General features: G+C 41.1%; 1 protein-coding gene across 1 annotated transcript in view; it reads left to right on the top strand.

The window, feature by feature from the left end:
• Nucleotides 1-21,653, top strand: part of LOC111017472 (PH, RCC1 and FYVE domains-containing protein 1) — a 45,613-nt gene extending 23,960 nt beyond the window's left edge. The window contains exons 4-9 of the mRNA XM_088125731.1: nt 8,735-8,815; nt 8,935-9,129; nt 9,213-11,351; nt 12,648-12,794; nt 20,204-20,583; nt 21,187-21,653. Coding sequence (XP_087981857.1) covers nt 8,735-8,815; nt 8,935-9,129; nt 9,213-11,351; nt 12,648-12,794; nt 20,204-20,583; nt 21,187-21,319 — 3,075 coding nt within the window. The 3' untranslated portion in view covers nt 21,320-21,653. The remainder of the gene's footprint in view (nt 1-8,734; nt 8,816-8,934; nt 9,130-9,212; nt 11,352-12,647; nt 12,795-20,203; nt 20,584-21,186) is intronic.
• Nucleotides 21,654-21,946: the final 293 nt, after the last annotated feature.

The raw sequence follows: 21,946 nt of genomic DNA, 5'->3' as shown, positions 1-21,946 counted from the left end.
CCACACCTTGTCCTCAAGGTGGAAATTCGGAAATTGCCTACACGTCTCAGATGGATTCCCATGTTGCCTCTTCCTCCGAGAGCCCCTTCCAACTGATCAAGGCCTCCTGTTCCCCAGTTGTGGGATTGAGCTGATAGGCGACTACTGAATCGGGTTCCACAATCCACTCGAGTGTCTCCGAAAGCTGGGAAGGTATCTGAGTCGAAGTAGAGGCACTGCCAACCGCTTTCTTCAGTTGCGAGACATGGAAAACAGGATGAATACTCGTGTCTTCCGGTAGGTTGAGCCTGTAGGCCACCTTTCCGATCCGTTGCATGATCATATATGGCCCAAAGTACTTCGGGCTCAGTTTCTCATTCCTTTTCCTACCTAGAGAGCGTTGCCTATATGGTCGTAGTTTCAAATAGACCATATCCCCATCTTCGAATTCCACCTCTCTGCGGTGGCGATCGGCTTGCTTTTTCATACAGTCTTGGGCCTGCGTTAGGTGAAGCTTGAGCTGTTCGAGGATCTCATCTCTTTCTGCCAGTTGCTGATCGAGCGTTGCGTTAGTAGTCCGCTGGTCACCGTAGAGGATCAAGGGTGGTGGTGGACGTCCGTACACCGCCTGGAATGGGGTGTGCCCCAAGGATCCGTGGTACGTCGTATTATACCAATACTCTGCCCATGTCAGCCACTGATTCCAATGCTTGGGGTGTTCATTGCTGAAGCACCGAAGGTAGCTTTCGAGACAGCGGTTAACTATCTCTGTCTGGCCGTCCGTCTGAGGATGGTAGGCCGTGCTTCGCTTTAGCACTGTACCCTGTAACCTGAACATCTCAGTCCAGAAGTGGCTGATGAAGACTTTATCTCGGTCTGAGACAATGGATCTGGGAAAACCATGAAGTCTAACAACCTCACGAATGAACACAGCAGCCACCGTTTTAGCAGTGAAAGGATGACTTAAAGGTATAAAGTGCGCGTACTTACTCAGGCGATCATCCACCACCATGATTGTGTCCTCCCCCTTTGCTTTAGGTAGTCCTTCAACAAAGTCCATCGTCACATCCTCCCATGTTCTGTCTGGCACGGGTAGAGGTTGGAGTAAGCCCGCGGGGGCCAAGGACTCATTGTTTCTCTGGCATACTTCGCACTCCACTACATGTTTCTTGACATCCTCTTTCATGCCCGGCCAATAGAGTTCAGCCGTTAGTCTCTTATATGTTCTGAGAAAACCGGAGTGCCCTCCTAACACGGAGTTGTGATACATCTGTAGGATAGCGGGGATTAACACCGAGGATTTTGATACTACCAACCTGTTTTTGTAGTACAAGGTCCCCTGTCGTAGCTGGAACTTTGACGATTCCTCGGGTTCTTCAGTCAGTCGAGCCATTTCCTTAACAAACTGGGGGTCTGCATTGACTTCTTGTCGGATGGTGTCGATGTCAATTGCTGTCGTGGTTGACAATGAGGCCAATTGGGGTGTCTTGGGCATTCGAGATAGAGCGTCCGCAGCCTTATTCTCCAGCCCCGGCTTGTATTGAATCTCGAAGTCATACCCCAGTAGTTTAGAGACCCACTTCTGGTATTCTGGTTGGACAATTCGTTGATCCAGTAGGTGCTTCAGTGCTTGCTGATCTGTGCGGACAATAAACTTGTGACCCAGAAGATAGGGCCTCCATCGCTGAATGGCTAACACTACAGCCATCAATTCTCTTTCGTACACGGACTTTGCTTGGTTCTGCAGAGATAAAGTGTGGCTGTAGTAGGCTATGGGGCGGCCATTCTGAACCAACACTGCCCCCAACCCCGTCCCTGATGCATCAGTCTCAATAACAAATGGTATGCTGAAGTCCGGAAGAGCAAGAACAGGTATAGTTACCATGGCCCGTTTGAGACTCTCAAAAGCGATCGTTGCTTGTTCGGACCACTGAAACCCATCCTTCTTGAGCAATTGAGTGAGGGGGCTGGCGATTGTCCCATAGTTGGCAACGAATTTCCGATAGTATCCCGTCAACCCTAGGAACCCACGTAGTTCCTTGACATTAGTTGGCATTGGCCAACGCAGCATGGCTTCAACCTTCGCTGGGTCTGCCTCAACTCCCTTCGCTGAGACCCAATAGCCTAAGTACTCAATCCGGTCCACCGCGAATTGACACTTCTTGAGGTTTACAAACAGGGAATTCTCCCTCAAGACATTGAGTACCATGGCTAGGTGTGTCAAGTGAGTCTGCAAATCAGTACTATAAATAAGTATATCATCAAAGAAAACCAATACGCACCTCCGGAGGAAGGGTCTGAAGACATTGTTCATCAGGGATTGGAAGGTCGAAGGAGCGTTAGACAACCCGAACGGCATCACTAGGAATTCGTAATGGCCGTCGTGCGTTCTGAATGCCGTTTTGTGAGTATCTTCTTTGGCCATGCGTATCTAATGGTACCCCGACCTCAGATCAATCTTCGAATATATCCTCGACCCATGAAGTTCATCGAGCAACTCCTCTACCACTGGGATGGGAAACTTATCCGGTATGGTGACATTGTTCAGGGCCCTGTAATCGACACAGAAACGCCAGCTGCTGTCCTTCTTCTTGACTAACAACACCGGGCTCGAGAAGGGACTGACACTGGGCTTGATAATCCCGGCTTCCAACATTTCACTAATCAAGCTCTCAATTTCCCCTTTTTGTGCATGAGCGTACCTATATGGACGAACATTCACTGGGGGTTACCCCTCCTGTATCGGTATTCGGTGATCAACTTCCTGATTTGGCGGCAGTCCTTCGGGTTTCTGGAAGACATCAAGGTATGCGTGGACCAATTCTTCCACTAGCGGAGATATCTTCTCGATTGTTTCCTCGTCCTCGTCGGGGTGGGTTGTGAGAGCCCGCAGCTCCACTAAGTACCCCTTATCGTGTTCCTCCCAGTGTTTGGCTAATCGCTTCACGGAAACCTCCAGTCGTGCTAACGTGGGATCCCCTTTTATCACTATTTGTTTTCCTCGGTCGAATTTCAGGGTGAGTGCGGGCCAGTCGGCTTCCATTTTTCCCATGGTTTGCAACCACTGCATTCCCAGAACTACATCGAGTGACCCTAGTTCCAGAGGAAGGAAATCTTCCTTTACAGTCAATTCTGGTAGGGAGAGCACCACTCCTCGGCAGATTCCATTCCTTTTTACCGCGGCTCCTGAACCCATAATTACTCCGTAGCTCACGGTATCTATCTTGGGTAGTTTTAACTCGTCGGCGAGAGAAAGGGAAATGAAGTTGTGGGTAGCTCCACAGTCTATCAGCACGATTACGTCTTTACCTTCCACTGTCCCTTTGATCTTGATCGTTCCCGGCGTCGAAATGCCTACTATGGTGTTCAGCTGGCACTCTACCAATTTCCCGTCTGCTTCTGAGGCGAGTTCCGGCATGGGTTCTTGCATGTCCTCCTCCATTGACTCAACCAGCTCGTCGTCGTGGACCACAAACACCCTATGTTCCCGATTACGACACTTATGGCCAACGGTGTACTTCTCTTCACAACGGAAACACAGCCCTCGTTCCTTTCGTTTCTGATATTCCGCTTCCGTCAGTCTTTTGTAGGGTATATCTTTCTTCATCCCTTGAACGCTTCCCATCGTTTGACTAGGGCTGGGATTTCGGCCCGCTAGGGTCACTGTGCGCGTGGGTATCGCGTCCTGGGCCTTAGTGGACAACTTATTCGAGATTGGGCCCAGTTTTGTTTTAGCGTTCGGGTTTTGGTCTTCGGCCTCTCTGACTGCCTGGTTTATATCTTCGATCAATTGGGCTTTACGAACGATCTGGTCCAACCCCTTAGGTTCCGTAGCCCTAACTTCAGCTTGGATGATTGGGTCAAGCCCATTGAGAAAGGCACTCTCAAGGACTTCATCGGAGAGTTGTGGGAGCGCCGCCGCCAAGGCTTCAAATTGTTGCCTGAACTCCGCGAACGTACCTTCTTGTTTCAGCGACAAAAGTTTTGCGCATTGCCTCCCCTCTTTTGCCAGGTGAAACCTTTCTCTCAATCGTCCCTTGAGGTCGTTCCAATCCTTGTACTTCTCACAGTTATCCGTGTACCGATACCAAGCTAAGGCGATGCCGTCGAAGCTGATAACGACGACTATCATCTTCTCTTCGTCAGTCAATTTCTGTATCTCAAAGTATCGCTCGGCCCTGAAAATCCAAGCCTCAAGCTCTTCGCCTCCGAATATAGGCATTTCCACCTTCTTGAAGCGATTGCGTTCGTTCCCCTGATGTTCGTGGCCTGTCTCTGAGGTCTCCCCGGCTATAGCCTTCCCTTTCCGGACGGACTCTTCCCGCGTGATAGCCGTTGTTGGGGACAGCGATGATCCCTCGAGGATCTGGGTCATGAACGTTTGCAACGTAACATGGATTTTCTCGGTTTCTTTACAATGCTCGTCGAGTTTCCTATGCACTTCGGCAACCTCCTTCTTCACATCGGAAACCTCTTTCTCCACCGCCTCGCAGCGCGTTTCCTGTTCCTTCACCGTCATCGTCGCTCGCCGTTCCCAGTCTCGTGCCGCTCTGATACGAAGCTGTGAGGTATCCCCTCACAAGACTTTGATTGAAAACAAAAAGGAGCCCTAAGGCGTTACAGAGCAAGAACAAAATATCCCGGACACCAAGCACACAAACAACCCACCAATTCGAGAGGGTGGGTATTCTCTCCCTAGGCTACTCAGTAGCACCAAAATACCAAAATGTTCCGATGCCCTCCCCAACAAACTCCTCCCACTTAAAAGGACTACGGGTACCCGTCCTACACTACTCCTAGCCCCCCTTTCTCTCTCTTGGCCGTTATGGCCTACAACAGTTCAGTCTCTAATTACCTCCTTACCCTTACCCTTTCCCTTTCCTTTCCTATGGTAAGTATTGATAATTGGAGGTCTAACATCTTCTTCTAGTATAAAACTTAAACTTAGGGTTTAGACCAATGTGATCATTTCGTAGTAATTCTCCCCCTGAATGAGAATTTTCTACCCTTGACATTGAAGGACTAGTAAAGTTGAGACTTATAACATTAGGCAGAGGGACAGGTATATCCCAAAAATTATCATCCTCTAAATTTTGTTTCTCCCCCGGAAGATAATTTTGGGTAAAAAAAGGTTGATTTTCCAAAAAGGACACATCTATACTCACATGAAGCCTTTTTGTTTGAGGATCAAAACATTTATACCCTTTTTTCCTAAAATCATAACCCAAGAAAATGCATTTAATAGCCTTACGATCTAATTTTGACCGAAAAGGACTAGGAATATGCACACGTAAGTGGTACACCCAAAAACTTTGAGAGGTAAATCAGAGTTCAAACGAGTTGTTGGAAAATTTTCTTTCAAAACATAAAGAGGAGTTTTAAGCTTCAAAACTTTAGTAGGCATTCGATTTATTAGGTAGGCAGCCGTAAGGACTGCTTCCCCCCATAAGTACCTAGGAACATTCATAGAAAACATTATGGCCCGAGCAACCTCCAATAAATGCCTATTTTTTCGTTCAGCAATACCATTTTGTTGAGGAGTATCTCTATAAGTGGAGTGATGAACAATGCCTTTATTTTTCAAAAACTCATCCAAATGTTCATTAAAATATTCAGTTCCATTGTCAGAATGCAAGATACTAATTTTAGTTTGAAATTGGGTTTCAATCATGTTGTAAAAACATTTGAAAATATCCTTCACATCAGATTTGTTTGTTAATAAATAAACCCAGACAAGCGAGTATGATCATCAATAAAAGTTACAAACCACCGTCTACCACTATGAGTTAAAACTAAGGACCCAAACATCACTATGCATTAAATAGAATGGTTTGGAGGACTTGTAATGTTTTGGCAAATATGTGGATCGATGATGCTTTGCAAAGATGCAATTTTCACAATGAAATTGAGAACAATAAACTCCTTTAAACAAATTTGGGAATATGTATTTGAGATAGAAGAAACTAGGATGTACTAGCCTAAAATGCCAAAGCATAGTTTGTTCTAATAGAGAGAAAACTGTTACTACTAAAGCACTGAGTTATTTTATTACTACCAGAAGGCTCATCAAAGTAGTAGAGGCCATCCAGCATCCTAGCACATCCAAATGCTCTGATACTATATCAATACTCATGGGGTTCCATCTCAAAACCAATTGGCAATGAGAGGAGTAGCCCATGTCTATTATAAACCATTGTTAGGTCTCTTTTCTTTTCAATGTGGGATCCTTAACATGCCCCCTCATTCCTCAAGATTGTGGCTCTTTTGGCTCATCGATCTTGATCGGATTCCATTTTTTGGACCGGAGGCTCATTTGAGCCTTTTGGGCTCTAATACCAACTTAGTTTTGATGGAATAAAAATAATTGTATTCCAATATATTTGAGTAAGAAATACATGGTCTTCTTATATAGAAGAGAGCCTTAAAACATAAATGGAAATAATGATAAATAACAATTAACATTTACAACTAATTTACAGCAAATATTCACAAATAGTAAACCAACACAAACTTCCCAAATGAAGCAAAAAGAAGTAATTCACTTATCAACATTCTATTAGTGCAAAACCTGACAGGGAGCTATTAAAGCATATGAAAGAATGTCGGGATTCACCGTCAATTGGGAAAAATCGGCAGTTTGTGGCATCAATATACATGCTGAAAAAGTTAAAACAGAGGGCTGATTCTTTGAATTCTCAGATTGCTACCATTCCATTCTTATATTTAGGGCTTCCTTTGGGAGACAATCCGAAATCAGCAACATTTTGGAGCCCTGTTTTGGAGAAAATCGAAAAGAAGTTGGATAGATCAAATCGGTTTCAACTTTCAAGAGGAGATCGATTGACGCTTTGTAAGTATCCAGCCTTTCTCTTTATTACATGTCATTATTTCAAATGCCTTTAGGAGTAAGCAAACAAATTGAGAAGAAAATGAGATCTTTCCTTTGGAAGAGTGGCTCTTCAGGGGCGCTGAATCATCTGGTACACTGGAACAAGGTGTCTAAGCTTTTGGAAGTTGGAGGTTTGGGGATTGGAGGTCTTTCCAAGCAGAACAACGCTCTTTTGGCTAAATGGGGATGGAGGTTTGGAAATGAATCTAATGCTTAGTGGCGCAAAGTTATAGTAAGTTTGCATGGGTTGGTCCTCCGGAGGTATGTTAAATGGCTGCCTAAGAAGACCCTGGATTAACATTTCTCGTCATTGGAAGCAGTGGAGTCACTTTGTGGTATTCAAGCTTGGTTCAGGGGATAGTATTCTGTTTTGGTCTCAAAAATGGATCGGAGAGCAGCCTTTCAAGGATAGATTTTCAAAGATCTACCAAATTTCTCTCAATCCTACTGGGTCAGTTGCTGATTTTTGGGATGCCCAGACACTAGCGTGGAGAATTTCTACTAGGAGAGCACTAAAAGATGAGGAATTTGAGGAATTCAGTTCGATGTTATCCTTGTTGCACTCTCATTCTCCTTCAAATGAACCGGATAGAAATTTGTGGTCATTGGACAGTTCAGGTTTGTTTTCTGTGACTTCAATTTGTAAGCTGCATTCTGGCTCCTCTATGCCAAATGCCTTATTTAGAGCTATTTGGAAATCCAAATGCCTAAAGAAGGTCAGTTTTTTTACTTGGATTCTAATCTATGGGAAAGTTAATACAAGTGAAGTTCCACAAAAGAAGATCCCGAGCCTCAGTCTACTGCCCTCGGTTTGTGCTCTTTGTCAATCCAGTGAAGAAAGTTTGGTGCATCTGTTCTTCTTCTGTTCTTTTGCTAAGTATTTGCTGGAATTCTTTATTAGAGAAATTTAACTTGGCTTGGGTCTTTGACAACATGGTGGCAGAAAATCTGGTCCAAACTCTCTCAGGGCTTTATTTAAATCGAAAGGCATCCTTACTGTGGATTAACGCGGTAAAAGCAGTGGTGTATGAAATATGGTATGAAAGAAATCTTAGGATTTATGAAGAAAAGAGGCAGCTCCCTTCAGCTCGTTTCGACATTTCTAGATTTAAAGCCTCGCAATGGAGTTCTTTATCGCCGTTATTTAAATCTTATTCCCCTAGTCTAATTTTCTCTAATTGGGATGTATTTATGGCAGTTTTTTAAGTTTTAGCTTTAATTCTGTTTGCAGTCTTGTTTTCACTCTTTTGAGAGTTTGTATCTTTGAACAATTTTGTTCCTTTTCATTATTTCAATGAGAAGTTTGTATCTGACAGGGAGAGGATCTACCATTTACATGAAAGGGCTTCATTTTTCTTCCCTAAGTTACCACACGGCCGAACCTCCTCTTTTCCAAAGAAAAATTAGTGAAGTTTATCACTGAAATATTGTTCTAGAAAGTAGAAATGACTTCTAAAAACATGTTCCTAGAGACCTATTCAGATTATGGTTTAGGAGCGTAACTAAAGCTTAAATAAGAAATTCCACCTTCGTTTAGAAAATTATATTTGTATGTTTTTGTGCATGTGTTTGTGTATGTTTTTGTGCAGTACATATCCAACGTCTATTAATCTGATTTCAATGTTTATCCCATATATTGTAGTTTTCCTCCCAATATATAATGCCACATGATTCTACATGCCTGAGCCTGAACTTGTAATGCTCCCCCAATGTCTCTATGGACTCTTTAAATGAATGCCGATGTCTGTCTCTCTACCAAGCCACCTCCTTATAATCCCACTTTTAGGGGTTTGACATTTATCCCAGGGCAAGAAATAAACTGTAATCCTGACGTGTACCAATTAACTGTGTTTCTTATTTTTTCAGCCAATATTTCAAAGATATCCACGGCCTGAGAAGGAATGTCAATCATTTTCTCTAATATATAATGAGAGATCACTTGATTTGGTGAGGCATTCCTTCACTTATAGACGCTAGGACTGACCCCTTTCTTATTTTGATGCTCTCAACTGTTCTGTAAGATCTGTTTGTTAAACTATTTGGTTGTCTTGTTTGTGTTATACTAGATATGCAAGGATAAAGATGAAACTGAGGTTTGGTTCAGTGGATTAAAGGCATTAATTTCACGCATCCATAATCGAAAATGGAGAACTGAATCACGGAGTGACGGGATGCTGTCTGAAGTAAATAGTCCTAGAACATTTACACAAAGAAGTTCTCCTCTCCATTCCCCATTTAGCAGCAATGACAGCTTGCAAAAGGTATATATTTCTTTAATATTCCACTTTTTCTTGCAGCATTGTAAAATAAAATTAAACGAATATATCATTACATAAATTTTTAGGAAGGTGGAGAGCAGATTAGACTTCCGAGTCCTTATGGAAGTCCTCCAAAATATGGTCTGGATAAGGCATTATCAGATGTAATGTTGTATAATATTCCTCCTAAAGGTTTCTTCCACTCTGATTCTGCAAGTGGTTCAGTTCATTCCTTGTCATCAGGAGGCTCAGATAGCATGCATGGCCACATGAAAGCAGTTGCAATGGATGCTTTTAGGGTTAGTCTATCCAGTGCTGTCAGCTCATCAAGCCAAGGTTCAGGAAATGATGATTGTGATGCCTTGGGGGATGTTTTTATTTGGGGTGAAGGAACTGGCGAAGGTGTTCTTGGTGGTGGAACTCGTAGAGTTGGAAATACTGTTGATAGCAAAATGGATTCTTTGCTGCCGAAAGCCTTAGAGTCTGTAGTAGTACTTGATGTCCAGAACATTGCCTGTGGTAAACATCATGCTGCCTTGGTGACCAAGCAAGGTGAAGTTTTTTCCTGGGGGGAGGAATATGGAGGCAGGCTTGGGCATGGAGGAGACTCTGATGCTCTTCATCCAAAGCTTATCGATGCCCTCGGTAATTTAAACATTGAGCTAGTAGCTTGTGGTGAATATCATACGTGTGCTGTAACACTTTCCGGTGATCTGTATACATGGGGTGATGGCACCTACAATTCTGGCCTTCTTGGACATGGAAAAGAAGTAAGCCACTGGGTTCCAAAACGTGTAAGTGGACCCTTACAGGGTTTACATGTATCATCTATCTCTTGTGGACCTTGGCATACAGCACTGGTGACATCTGCTGGAAAATTATTTACTTTTGGTGATGGCACGTTTGGTGTTCTGGGTCATGGAAATCGAGACAGCATTTCAGTACCTAGAGAAGTGGAATCTCTCAAAGGTCTACGTACTGTGCGAGCCACTTGTGGTGTTTGGCATACTGCTGCAGTTGTAGAAGTTATAATTGGGAATCCAGGTTCGAATAACAGCTCTTCAGGGAAACTGTTTACTTGGGGAGATGGAGATAAAGGTCGGCTAGGGCATGGTGACAAAGAGGCAAAGCTTGTGCCTACTTGTGTTGCTGCTCTCGTTGAACCTAACTTTTGCCAAGTTGCTTGTGGACATAGTTTAACTGTTGCACTTACAACCTCTGGCCATGTCTACGTGATGGGAAGCCCTGTTTATGGTCAGCTAGGGAATCCTCAAGCAGATGGAAAGCTCCCAGTACGAGTTGAAGGAAAGCTCTCCAAGAGCTTTGTGGAGGAGCTGGCTTGTGGTGCCTATCATGTTGCTGTTTTAACTTCTAGAACTGAGGTTTATACTTGGGGCAAGGGGGCGAATGGTCGTCTAGGTCTTGGCAGCACAGATGATAGAAATACTCCAACATTAGTGGAGGCTCTTAAAGACAAGCAAGTTAAAAGCATTGCTTGTGGCACCAATTTTACAGCTGCTATTTGCCTTCATAAGTGGGTTTCAGGTGTTGATCAATCCATGTGTTCTGGTTGCCGCCTACCATTTAACTTTAAAAGGAAGCGACACAACTGTTATAACTGTGGACTTGTGTTTTGTCATTCTTGCAGCTGTAAGAAGTCTCTCAACGCTTCCATGGCGCCAAACCCCAACAAAACTTACCGTGTTTGTGATAATTGCTATCATAAACTTAAAAAATTTATTGAAATGGATGCTTCATCCCAGTCTTCATTGAGCAGAAGAGGAAGCATTAATCAGGGATCAACCGAACATGCGAATAAAAATGAGAAGTTGGACTCGAAATCTCGAGGCCAACTTGCTAGGCTTCCTTCTGTTGAATCATTGAAGCAGGTTGAAATTCAGGCTTCAAAGAAAAACAAGAAAATAGAATTTAGCAGCAGTAGGGTCTCACCAATTCCTAGTGGAGGCTCCCAGCGGGGAGCTCTTAATATTTCTAAATCTTTTAATCCGGTCTTTGGATCTTCGAAGAAGTTCTTTGCTGCATCTCTTCCTGGATCAAGAATTGTTTCTCGAGCAACTTCTCCAATATCTAGGCGTCCCAGCCCTCCGCGTTCAACTACTCCCACTCCTACTCTCGGAGGACTCACCTCTCCAAGGATTGCTGTGAATGATGCTAAAAGCACGAACAACAGACTAAGCCAGGAAGTTATCAGATTAAGGGCTCAGGTAACCCCTTTATTATTATTATTTTGTTTTTTTCCTTTAGTCCCTTAATGATGTTTATGTGATTTGGTTAGTTAAAAGTGCAACGTGATATTGAAAGTGGCAGTGAATTTTTCCTCGTTCTAATTTGTATAGATATCTTATCACTTGTACATTATTTTACTTTAATTTCATCTTTACGTCTGTCATTTTGTTATCTTTACGGATTATACCTTATCCTCAAGCAGTGATAACAACTATCTATAATACACTTCTATTTAATGTAATTGTATAAAAAAGGCTTTTTTTTAAGAAGATACGAACTTTTCATTGAATATGTGAAAAGGAACAAAAATTGTTCAAAGATACAAACCAGGATTGATGAAGGAATAAAAATTCAGATTGTTTTTTTGTATCCAAGACTATCTTCTTTTCCAGAATAAAGGGATTCCTCATGCTCTACTTACTTTTATTAATATATTATCTATTTTCTATAAAGAATGAAATAATCAAGGGAATTTTCCAATTATAGCAACCTGGGGGAATCTTATAGTCTCCCTTTATTTTTGTGTTAGTTGCAATTTTTTTGTTAGTTGCTGATTGCTTTAGCAAGCAGGTTGATTGATAAGGGGCTGAAAGATGGTGCGGGCCTATCGGCAATATCAGTATTATTATTATTATTATTTCTATAAGAAACAATTTTATTGATGGTATGAACTATAAAATTACAAAAGAGGGAGAAATCCTATCCAAGGGAGTCGCAAAAAATTTCTCCAATTGAATAATATAGAAGAAAAGCTTTAGTGATGAACAATGGGGATGAGATCATAAATTTGGTGACCACTTATCTAGGGTATGAACTATCTTATGGATTCTTCTCTTAAATGTTGGGTTTGGTGGTTGTCTTGCGGGATGAATTGGGGCCTGCATTAGTTGGCTCGAGCATGATTATTTGAAAAAGAGGTCTTAACAAATATTTTCCTACTTTTAACATTAATGCCATGGTATTTTTTGCAATCTTCTTTCACCTCAATTTTCTTGATGCCTTATCCTTGCCCTTATTTTTTTGTATATATATTTTTTTCTTATCAATACAAATTCGTGCATGTATTGTTTGTATACTCATAATCTTCTGGATAGCTTTGAGTCTTTGGTATGTGATTATTTCATTTTCTAGAGGGATGCCATATTGTTTATCTATCTTCTACTTCTTTGTTCGGTTTCACCAATTATAGTCTTGTTCAATAAAACATAAAGGAAGTAATGCACTAAATATTATAATGTTGGAGAATAAGTATGCTTAACCGAAGACTATCTCAGGTTGAAAACCTTACACGCAAAGCACAACTTCAAGATGTTGAGCTAGAAAGAACAAGTAAACAGTTAAAGGAAGCAATATCCATAGCAAGCGAGGAGGCTGCAAGATGCAATGCAGCCAAAGAAGTGATCAAGTCACTAACTGCACAAGTAAGATGGTTTTTTATGAGCTATTCTAATACTACATCAGCTCTTTTTTTATGACTACATAAATTGCCATTATAGCTTGGTTATGATGTGCACGTACATTGGAAGACTCTTAAATGATTGTCTTAAGTATCTATTCAAGTTCAATTGTATATCTATTTTGTTTTGTGTAACATCATATCAGGTTTCAAAATTTTTATTTAAGAATTGTTCACTTTTTTTAATTTTTATTTAAGAATTGTTTCACCTTTTTTATTTTATTATTATATATATATCTTTTAGCTTTCTTCGTTCCCTTCATTGTATTCCTTTTCATTAAATCAATGAGAAGTTTGTATCTTGTTAAAAGAAAAACAGTACAGTGACGTAATGTGCCATGAAAATCTTTTTCTCATTTAAAACCTTTTATCACATTCTTATGTTACATGAAGGAATGTGAACTATTTTTGCTTCTAGGAAAATTCAGTACCTTCTAAATTTGTTAGTTGTCTATTGTTCCAAAGGTGGATGCTGTCTTGCTACGTGCTTAGCTAGAGCACATGCTTCCACATAGACTATGAACATGTCAGTTTGATCTGTTGTGTCTTTAAACCATGCTTCTAAAGATTGCCTCAACTTTGACAGTACTTGAAATGGTTCTAAGTTAAAAAAATTATCCTAAAACGGCGTCAACCATGCCCCCTCATCTCTCCCACCCGCGACCTCCCACCAACCCAAACACCCACCCCTTTCCGGCGATCCACCATGCCTAACCTGAAGCTCCCCCATGGCCACCTTCCCACCATCTCGTCCTGTCACCATTGAGCGAAAGCGTTTTGCTTTAGCCATAGACCATAGATACCGTGGTAGCAGAGTAAGGATATCGGAAACCACAAAGGACCGAGCTTTCTTTATTTCACTACACTGGTCATCTCTTGAATGGCTGAAGAATGTCTTCTCCACCCTCACTGCTCCATTAAACCAAAAGTTTTTCAAGGAAACACGCATCGATGACCAAACCATTTGGGTAGAGAAGACATTCAATAGAAAGGGTACTATAGCTGAGATAGCCAAACTGGACAACAACCGAGGTTTAAACAAACTCTTTATCCATATTGGAGATGAGAGAAAAGGTTGGAAGATTTTCTATAACCTCCTAAATGGTTCAACAGTTCAAAAACAACCCCTGACTCCTCACATTAAACCCCGAACCAACCCCTTTGACCCACCACCACCCACTACTTTTAATCAGCCTCCTACCTACCGTGATGTCCTAAACAAGGGCAAACAGCCAATTGTCGATTTAACACCACACCCACAGCCTAAAAGGACACAGAATACGCCTACATGCGACTATGCGGAAGCTGACCTTCAGCTGGAATCATCTATTATTGTTATGAGGAGGCATTTACATGATGATTGGTTCAAAATTACAAGAGCCCTAAGAGAACACATCAGTTTTTACTGTACCCTTAATCCTTTTACAGCAGATAAAGCTCTACTTTGATGTGAGGGTAGAGAACAGAGCCACATCCTCTGCGGCTTCAAAGACTGGTATAAGGTCGGCAGCTTCCACCTGAAATTTTTTGATATCAGCCAACTTGACCCAAATCTTTCTCCTAAAGTTCCATCTTATGGAGGTTGGATAAAAATTCGGAATCTTCCTCTGGATAAATGGGACAAAGGTACCTTGAAGCACATCGGAGATGCTTGCGGTGGTTTCATCGAAATAGCTAAGAAAACCCTATCGAAACTTGACCTGATGGAAGCAACCATTAAAATCAAGGAAAATCCATTTGGATTCATCCCTGCAGAGGTATGTATTCATTCATCTCCCACAAACCTTACCAAGGTTCAGATTGACCCTTTCTTCCATTCAGAAAATTTTATAGGCTATGCCGCCGGAATCCATGGAGTCATACCCACCGGAAAACGCACTGTTCCGGCCCCTTCTTGCCTCTCCGACGGACTGTTGGGAACAGCACCAGCTGTAACACAAAAAAGGAACTTCTCAAACCTTGAGACAGAAAGTTCTCTGCAGATTGACCACCCACGTACCTGTACTGACACCGATGGGCCCCACCCCCTGCTTCTCTCAATTGCACCAAATGACCCAACATCAAAGACTAAACCAAGCCTCTTGAGACCCGCGCCACCCTACCCACCCTCTGATCATTCACCAATCTGTCCATCCATTAATACGACAGGGCTACCAAACCAAAAAACCTTCCCCTCCCAAGCAAAGTCTCTGTCACACGATCTACCCCCGCCAGCCCCCCAATACCCATTAGAATCGATTATTGACCACTTTAAAGATCTTATACCTATATCACCTCCTCCAATACAGACATCTACTCTCCCCAACCCAACTCTACTACTTGAAGGGCCGAAACTAGCCGTTAACATCGAGGAAAAGCAAACCTTCCTTATTCCAGGTACAAAACAGTCAACAAAATCCCCTGTTCTTCTCTCTGAATCTGAACAAGGTTTATCTAGTCCCTATCCCCTTACCTCTGAACCACCCTCCCCAATCTCCCATGCACATACAACAGATAATGTGGCCCATGCTTCCATGGAGAGCACTGACCAACAACCTTCCCCTTGTTTGTTCGACCCCAATCCACCCTTCAGAGTATCTCCAAGTAGTAGCACCTTGGCTGTATACTATGGGAATGGGCATTGCCAATCCCTACCAAAGTCACAAAGAAGATGCTTACAAACAGAAAAGAGAATCGGGGCAAGACGGAACTAGCTGGACTTTCATCTTCCATAAACTATGATAAACCCTTCCCTTCTCTCACTGCTGGTGGGTGTACATCTACTAAATGATCATTCTCTCTTGGAATGTCAGAGGTCTTGGGTCATGGGACAAAAGAGCTATGATCAAAAGCCTCATTACCAACCAAAATCCTACCATTGTCATCCTCCAAGAAACGAAATTAGAAAAGATTGACCGTCTCTCCATTAAATCGCTATGGAGCTCCCGGGATATAGGGTGGACAGCTTTGGATGCATCAGGCTCATCAGCGGGTATTCTTATTATGTGGAACGACCCATCTTTCCATGTTTCTAACATCACTGCGGACTCTACACTTTAACCATCCTTATCACCTTTACTGATGGTTTTAATTTCTGGCTTACAGGGGTCTATGGACCATCTAGAGATTCTGAAAAGCCTCTTTTTTGGCAGGAATTGACCGATCTCTCTTGTCTATGCACCGTCTTCTGGCTTCTTGGAGGGGATTTTAACTCCATTAGATGGTCACAAGAGAAATCAAACTACCGCCGACCGAACAGAAATATGAGCTGCTTTAACTCATTCATGGAGAACGCAGAGCTACAGGACATCCCCTTGACAAATGGTCTCTACACATGGTCGGATTATCGAGACAGCCCCACCCTTACCTTGATTGACAGATTCCTTGCTTCCATGGATTTCCTCTGAAAATTCCAGAATGCATCGGTTAAGAGATTAAGCCGCCCAACCTCAGATCACTACCCCATCCTGCTCTCTTTTGGCATGGCAAAATGGGGCCCATCTCCCTTCAAGTTTGAAAATGCTTGGTTACAACATCGATCCCTTAAACATTTGATTGAATATTGGTGGATTAATACCCCTCTCAGAGGATGGCCGGGTCACGGTTTTATACAAAAGCTAAAGGGGTTAAAATCAGTTTTAAAGTTATGGAACAAAACCACTTTTGGAAGCATCACACAACAAAAGAATATTCTTCTTTCTGAACTTTCAATCTTGGATAGTATAGAAGAAGAAATGGGTTTCTTGCAACCTGTACAATCCACACAAAGGAGATCCATCAAGGCTCAACTTCTTTCCACAGTGGCAAAAGAAGAATCCCTTTGGAGACAGAGATATGCAAAAACAGATGGCTACAGGAGGGTGATCAAAACACTTATTTTTTCCATAGAATTGTGGCGGCTAAAAGGAGGAAAAACACGATTTCTGAAATCCTCTCTTCCGAAGGCACTAGCCTTTTTGAAGAAAATGAAATTGAACAAGAATTCCTTTCTTTCTTCGACAGGTTATACACCAAGAAGGAAGGCACAAGGTTTCTTCCAACCCCTCTAGAATGGAACCCAATCTCTGCACAACAAAGTGCCTTTATCGAACAGCCTTTCACTGAGGAAGAAATATGGAGAGCTGTAAAAGATTTGGGATCAAACAAGTCTCCTAGTCCTGACGGTTACACGGCCGAATTCTTTAAACAATTTTGGAACATTCTCAAGCCAGACATTATGAGAGTGTTCCAAGATTTTTTTAAGAACGGCATCATTAATGCTAGCCTCAACGAAACCTATATTTGTCTCATCCCAAAGAAAGTGGATGCTCGGAAGGTAGGAGATTATCGGCCCATTAGCCTCATTTCTTGCCTCTACAAGATTATAGCTAGAGTTCTCTCAGAAAGGATGAAGAGTTTACTGCCACATACTATTACCAAGGAACAATCTGCATTTGTGGCCGGAAGACAAATCCTAGACGCCTCCCTAATTGCTAACGAAATTATTGAGGATTGGGATAGAAAAAAGAGAAAAGGAGTGGTTATCAAACTTGATATTGAGAAGGCTTTTGACAAAGTGGATTGGGACTTTCTTGATGAAGTTCTTGCAGCCAAGGGTTTCGGACACACATGGAGAACATGGATTTGGGGGTGTATCTCAACAACAAATTTCTCAATCATTATAAATGGTCGTCCTCGGGGTAAACTTACTGCTTCTAGGGGCCTCCGTCAACGTGACCCCCTCTCCCCTTTTTATTTATTATGATTGTTGATGTCTATAGTAGACTTATGACACATGCAGCAAACATCAAATTTATTAAAGGTTTTGACGTGGGAAACAACTCTTTGGCCATTCATCATCTACAATTTGTTGATGACACCATCCTTTTCTCCCCATATGATAATCTCTCCCTCACAAACATGTTCAACATCATTAGGCTTTTTGAGGAGGCATCGGGATTAAACATAAATCACCAAAAGTCAGAAATTTTGGGGATAAATCTTGGAGAGGATGAACTGACAGCTTTTCAATCCAAATTTGCTTGTAAATTGGGGACTTGGCCGACCACATACCTTGGACTACCCCTTCATGGTAAGCACCGATCTCTCTCTTTTTGGGACCCAATGATTGAGAAAATTCAGAAACGTCTCCTATCATGGAAATCCTCCTATCTCTCCAAAGGCGGTAGACATACTCTCATCCAAGCCACTTTATCGAACCTTCCTACTTACTATCTTTCCCTCTTCCCTTTGCCATCAAAAGTAGCACATACTTTGGACAGCATCTACACAAGTTTTTTATGGAAGGGTAACAAAGACAATAGTGGACTACATCTCATCAAAAGAGACACTATACAGCATCAAATCCATATGGGGGGCCTAGGGATTGCTAATATGAAGCTGAAAAACAGAACCCTCCTTGCAAAATGGATATGGAGATTCACTACAGAGGAAACATCTCTTTGGAGAAAAGTGAACGAGGCAAAATTTGGTAAAGCATCATGGAATCTCAAACCTAACTCTACATCACAACCTTCTGCTAAAAGCCCATGGGCTGCCATTAGAAAGATGCAAAATTTGATTTTTGACCGATTGGCCTTTAAAACCGGAAATGGAATGAATATTTCCTTTTGGGATCACCCTTGGCTGAATAGTTTGCCTCTTAAACAATCCTTTCCCCTCCTTTTTGCTTTGTCAACAAGAAAGGACGCCCCAATCTCTAATATCTGGGACGAATCTACAGGTTGCTGGAATTTGGGATTAAGGCGGAACCTTAAAGATGATGAGATAATTGAATGGGCTGATCTTAATCTTAGGCTATCAGAGATTCATTTAACAACAGATAGAGACGTTGTTTACTGGAAATAGAAACAAATGGTTCCTTTTCCACCAGCTCCCTCACAAAGGACCTCACACATAGCAACCAAGCTCCACAAACTAGCATATACAACATTATTTGGAAAGGAAATTGCCCTAAAAAAGTGAATTTCTTCCTATGGGAACTTAGTCACCGAGCCATCAGTACCAACGATAAGCTACAAAGAAGACTCCCTTTTATGGCTATTTCTCCACAATGGTGTATCATTTGCAAGAACAGCATGGAATCTCAACAACATCTCTTCACTTCCTGTACTTTTGCTTCTGATTTTTGGAATGTCATCCTCTTGGCTTTTGGTTGGTCCACAGCATTACCAAATGACCCTAAACTTCTCCTTGAGGCCACCTTAATGGGACACCCCTTCAAAAACATAAAGGAACAGCTATGGACAAACTTCATCCGAGCCTTTCTGTGGACTACTTGGGGTGAAAGAAATCAAAGGATCTTCATTGACAAGTCACAATCTTTTGAGCGTTTTTTTGATGCTATAGTGTTTAAAGCTATATCATGGTGTAAAACTTCTCCTACTTTTCTTTACTATAGCTACACTTCCCTCTTGTCCAATTGGAAGTGCCTTTTGTAACCCATCTATGGGCTTTTGTACTCCCTTATATGGGCTCCTTGTAATTTCATATATCAATGAAATTGTTTCTTTCACAAAAAAAAGAAATGGTTCTAAGTTTGCAGATAATGTTGTCCAAAGCTTATCTCCTGTAAAATATGAAGCTCCAACTGAAGTACATTAATGTTGATTCAGGCTTTTAGTTGTCAAACCAAGAAATAAAGGAAATGAGAAAACAGAAAATATGAGCTGAAGCAACTGAAATTATTAAAATTCATCCCGCTCATGATTTATACCATAGGTTGATGTCTGTTTCTAATAATCCCAAGGCTAGATTTTGGAACTAAATTACTAAAGATGTAGAGCTTGTTTTTTATTTCTTTTTTCCATTTCTTTTTACTTAGACATTGATCCCATGGTCCTAAGTTTTGTACCTGATTTTCCATCCCTTTTCAATTGTCGATTTTTATATTTGATCTAGTGGAAGTTTAATTCATCATCTTTAATTGAAATCCTCACATGAGCACCACTTCCTTTTCAATTGTCATTTTTTATAGTTGATTTGGTGGAAGTTTAATTCATCATCTTTAATTGAAATCCTCACATGAGCACCGCTTCCTTTTCAATTGTCATTTTTTATAGTTGATTTGGTGGAAGTTTAATTCATCATCTTTAATTTAAATCCTCACATGAGCACCGCTCAACAATTAAGGAATCTAAGGTTGGAGGTTTGAATCCACACCCTCACGTTTATTACTGAAAAATTGAAATCCAAGTTTCCTCGCTGGTGTTCTATTCCTATGAATTATTTATTACGATGAGCTAGGTTACCCAAAATTAAAAGTATCCCCCAAGTAAGTAGCTTGATTGTTTTCAGGACACCTGATAAATTTCATCTTTAATCCCTTAATTTTATCCTAGCATTGATGGAAATTTCACTAGGTGAATACTAATTCTATTATCGGATGGTGAGCAGCTTAAGGAAATGGCTGAAAGGCTGCCAGTTGGAGCAGCTCGTAACGTGAAATCTACTCTTGCTTCTTTGAGCTCCGGTCCAACCTTCAATTATTTGATCAACACTTCTGTAGACCAATTAAGTGGTCAAGCAACATCCTTAGAGAAAGACTCAAACAGTTCGAGCGTCCAGTTGCTTTCAAATGGGTCGGGCACTGCAAATATCCAGTCTTCAACCACAACCAAATTGGGTCAGTTGGATTCAGCAAAGAATGGAAATAGAATTAAAGAAAGTGAATCTCGCCAAGAAGCAGAATGGGTTGAGCAAGATGAGCCTGGTGTATATATTACACTCACCTCACAACCAGGAGGTGCCAAGGATCTTAAGCGAGTTCGTTTCAGGTATGCAATTTTCTTTTACTCAATTATTCACCAGTTTTGATAAAATATTGCAGGAAAATAGCTTGAAACTTATTATAACTAGGTAGATTTTTGTTCACGAAGCTGTTCTCTTTTTTAGACAAGAAACAAAGTTTTCATTGTTTCATTTATAGTTTAAGAGGAAGAAAAATGTTGAAAGATACAGACTCAGAGGGAGAGAAAAAGAACCAAACAGCTACATAAAAAACAAGTTTCCAAATATTACAAGAGAATAAAACATTGAAGAACAGAACACTAATAAGTAATATCTTGACAAGACACAAGCTGAAACAACAAAAAGTTGATTGTTTTCTGTATTTATATAACTAGAAGCAATGTTTTTATTTTGAGAAAGTTACAATACCTATAAGTGTAAGAGTGCATACTCCTGCAACATTATTTCCTTCTTGTTTCAAACTAATAGTCTACACATTGAACTTCATAAATCATAATTAATACCAAGTTCATACACGAGTGAGAGTGTTAAACTTAAACGTTAAGCTTTTAGATATAGTAGTGATTGAATACATTGTGATCTTCTCCATGAAAAACTTTCTGAACTTTATATCATTGTTTCAATGCCAGTCGGAAGCGATTTACAGAGAAACAAGCAGAACAATGGTGGGCAGAGAACCGTGCAAGAGTTTACGAACGATATAATGTACGAGTGCTCGACAAGTCTAGTATAGGCATCGGAAGTGAAGATTTGACTCATTGACTTGTGCAAACAGCCGCAGAAATCAAATCATTTGTATATGGGAAGGAAAAAAAAGGTTTCTTCAATTCCCTGCTCTACTTACTGGGTCATATTGACCATTTCAGATTCAGATTGGATTTATCATTGATAGGTTTAAAGAAATGGACAACATTTGGTACAATTAGAGAGAAAATTAGATGGATTTGATGATTTGGATTTCTTCTTTCTTTCAGGTTTAGTTTTTTTTTTTTCTTTTAATTCTTCCCCTGTATGGTTGTGTGGGGGTTATGAGAAATGTAAATACTACTCTAGTTGCTGTCTATTGATGAAATCAGTTGCAGTATAATTTCTATAAGCGCCTTACCGCCCCTCCCTCTTCCTCCCCCTCTTTTTCTAGCATATTCAAAAATCTTGACTGTTTATATTTTATTCTTTTTTGGAATGTTAAAAACCTTTTTTTTAGCGCAACAAATGAATGATTTAACTTCCGACCTCGAAGGTGTCTTAATTGCTGAGTTAAGTCCATATTGGCCATATGTTAAAAACTTAAAAGCATACAAATTATTTGTTTAGATCAGTCCAAAGGTGTAGAAATTTGTTTATAAGATAAGGTTCTCTTTGGTAATGTTTTTGCTTTTTGTTTTCTTG

This window comes from Momordica charantia (genome assembly GCF_013281855.1).
Source record: "Momordica charantia cultivar OHB3-1 chromosome 6 unlocalized genomic scaffold, Mcharantia_2.0 BLBB01000006.1, whole genome shotgun sequence".
Lineage (NCBI taxonomy): Eukaryota > Viridiplantae > Streptophyta > Magnoliopsida > Cucurbitales > Cucurbitaceae > Momordica > Momordica charantia.
The sequence above is the reverse complement of the archived record's forward strand: the minus strand, read 5'-3'. Positions and strand labels throughout refer to the sequence as shown.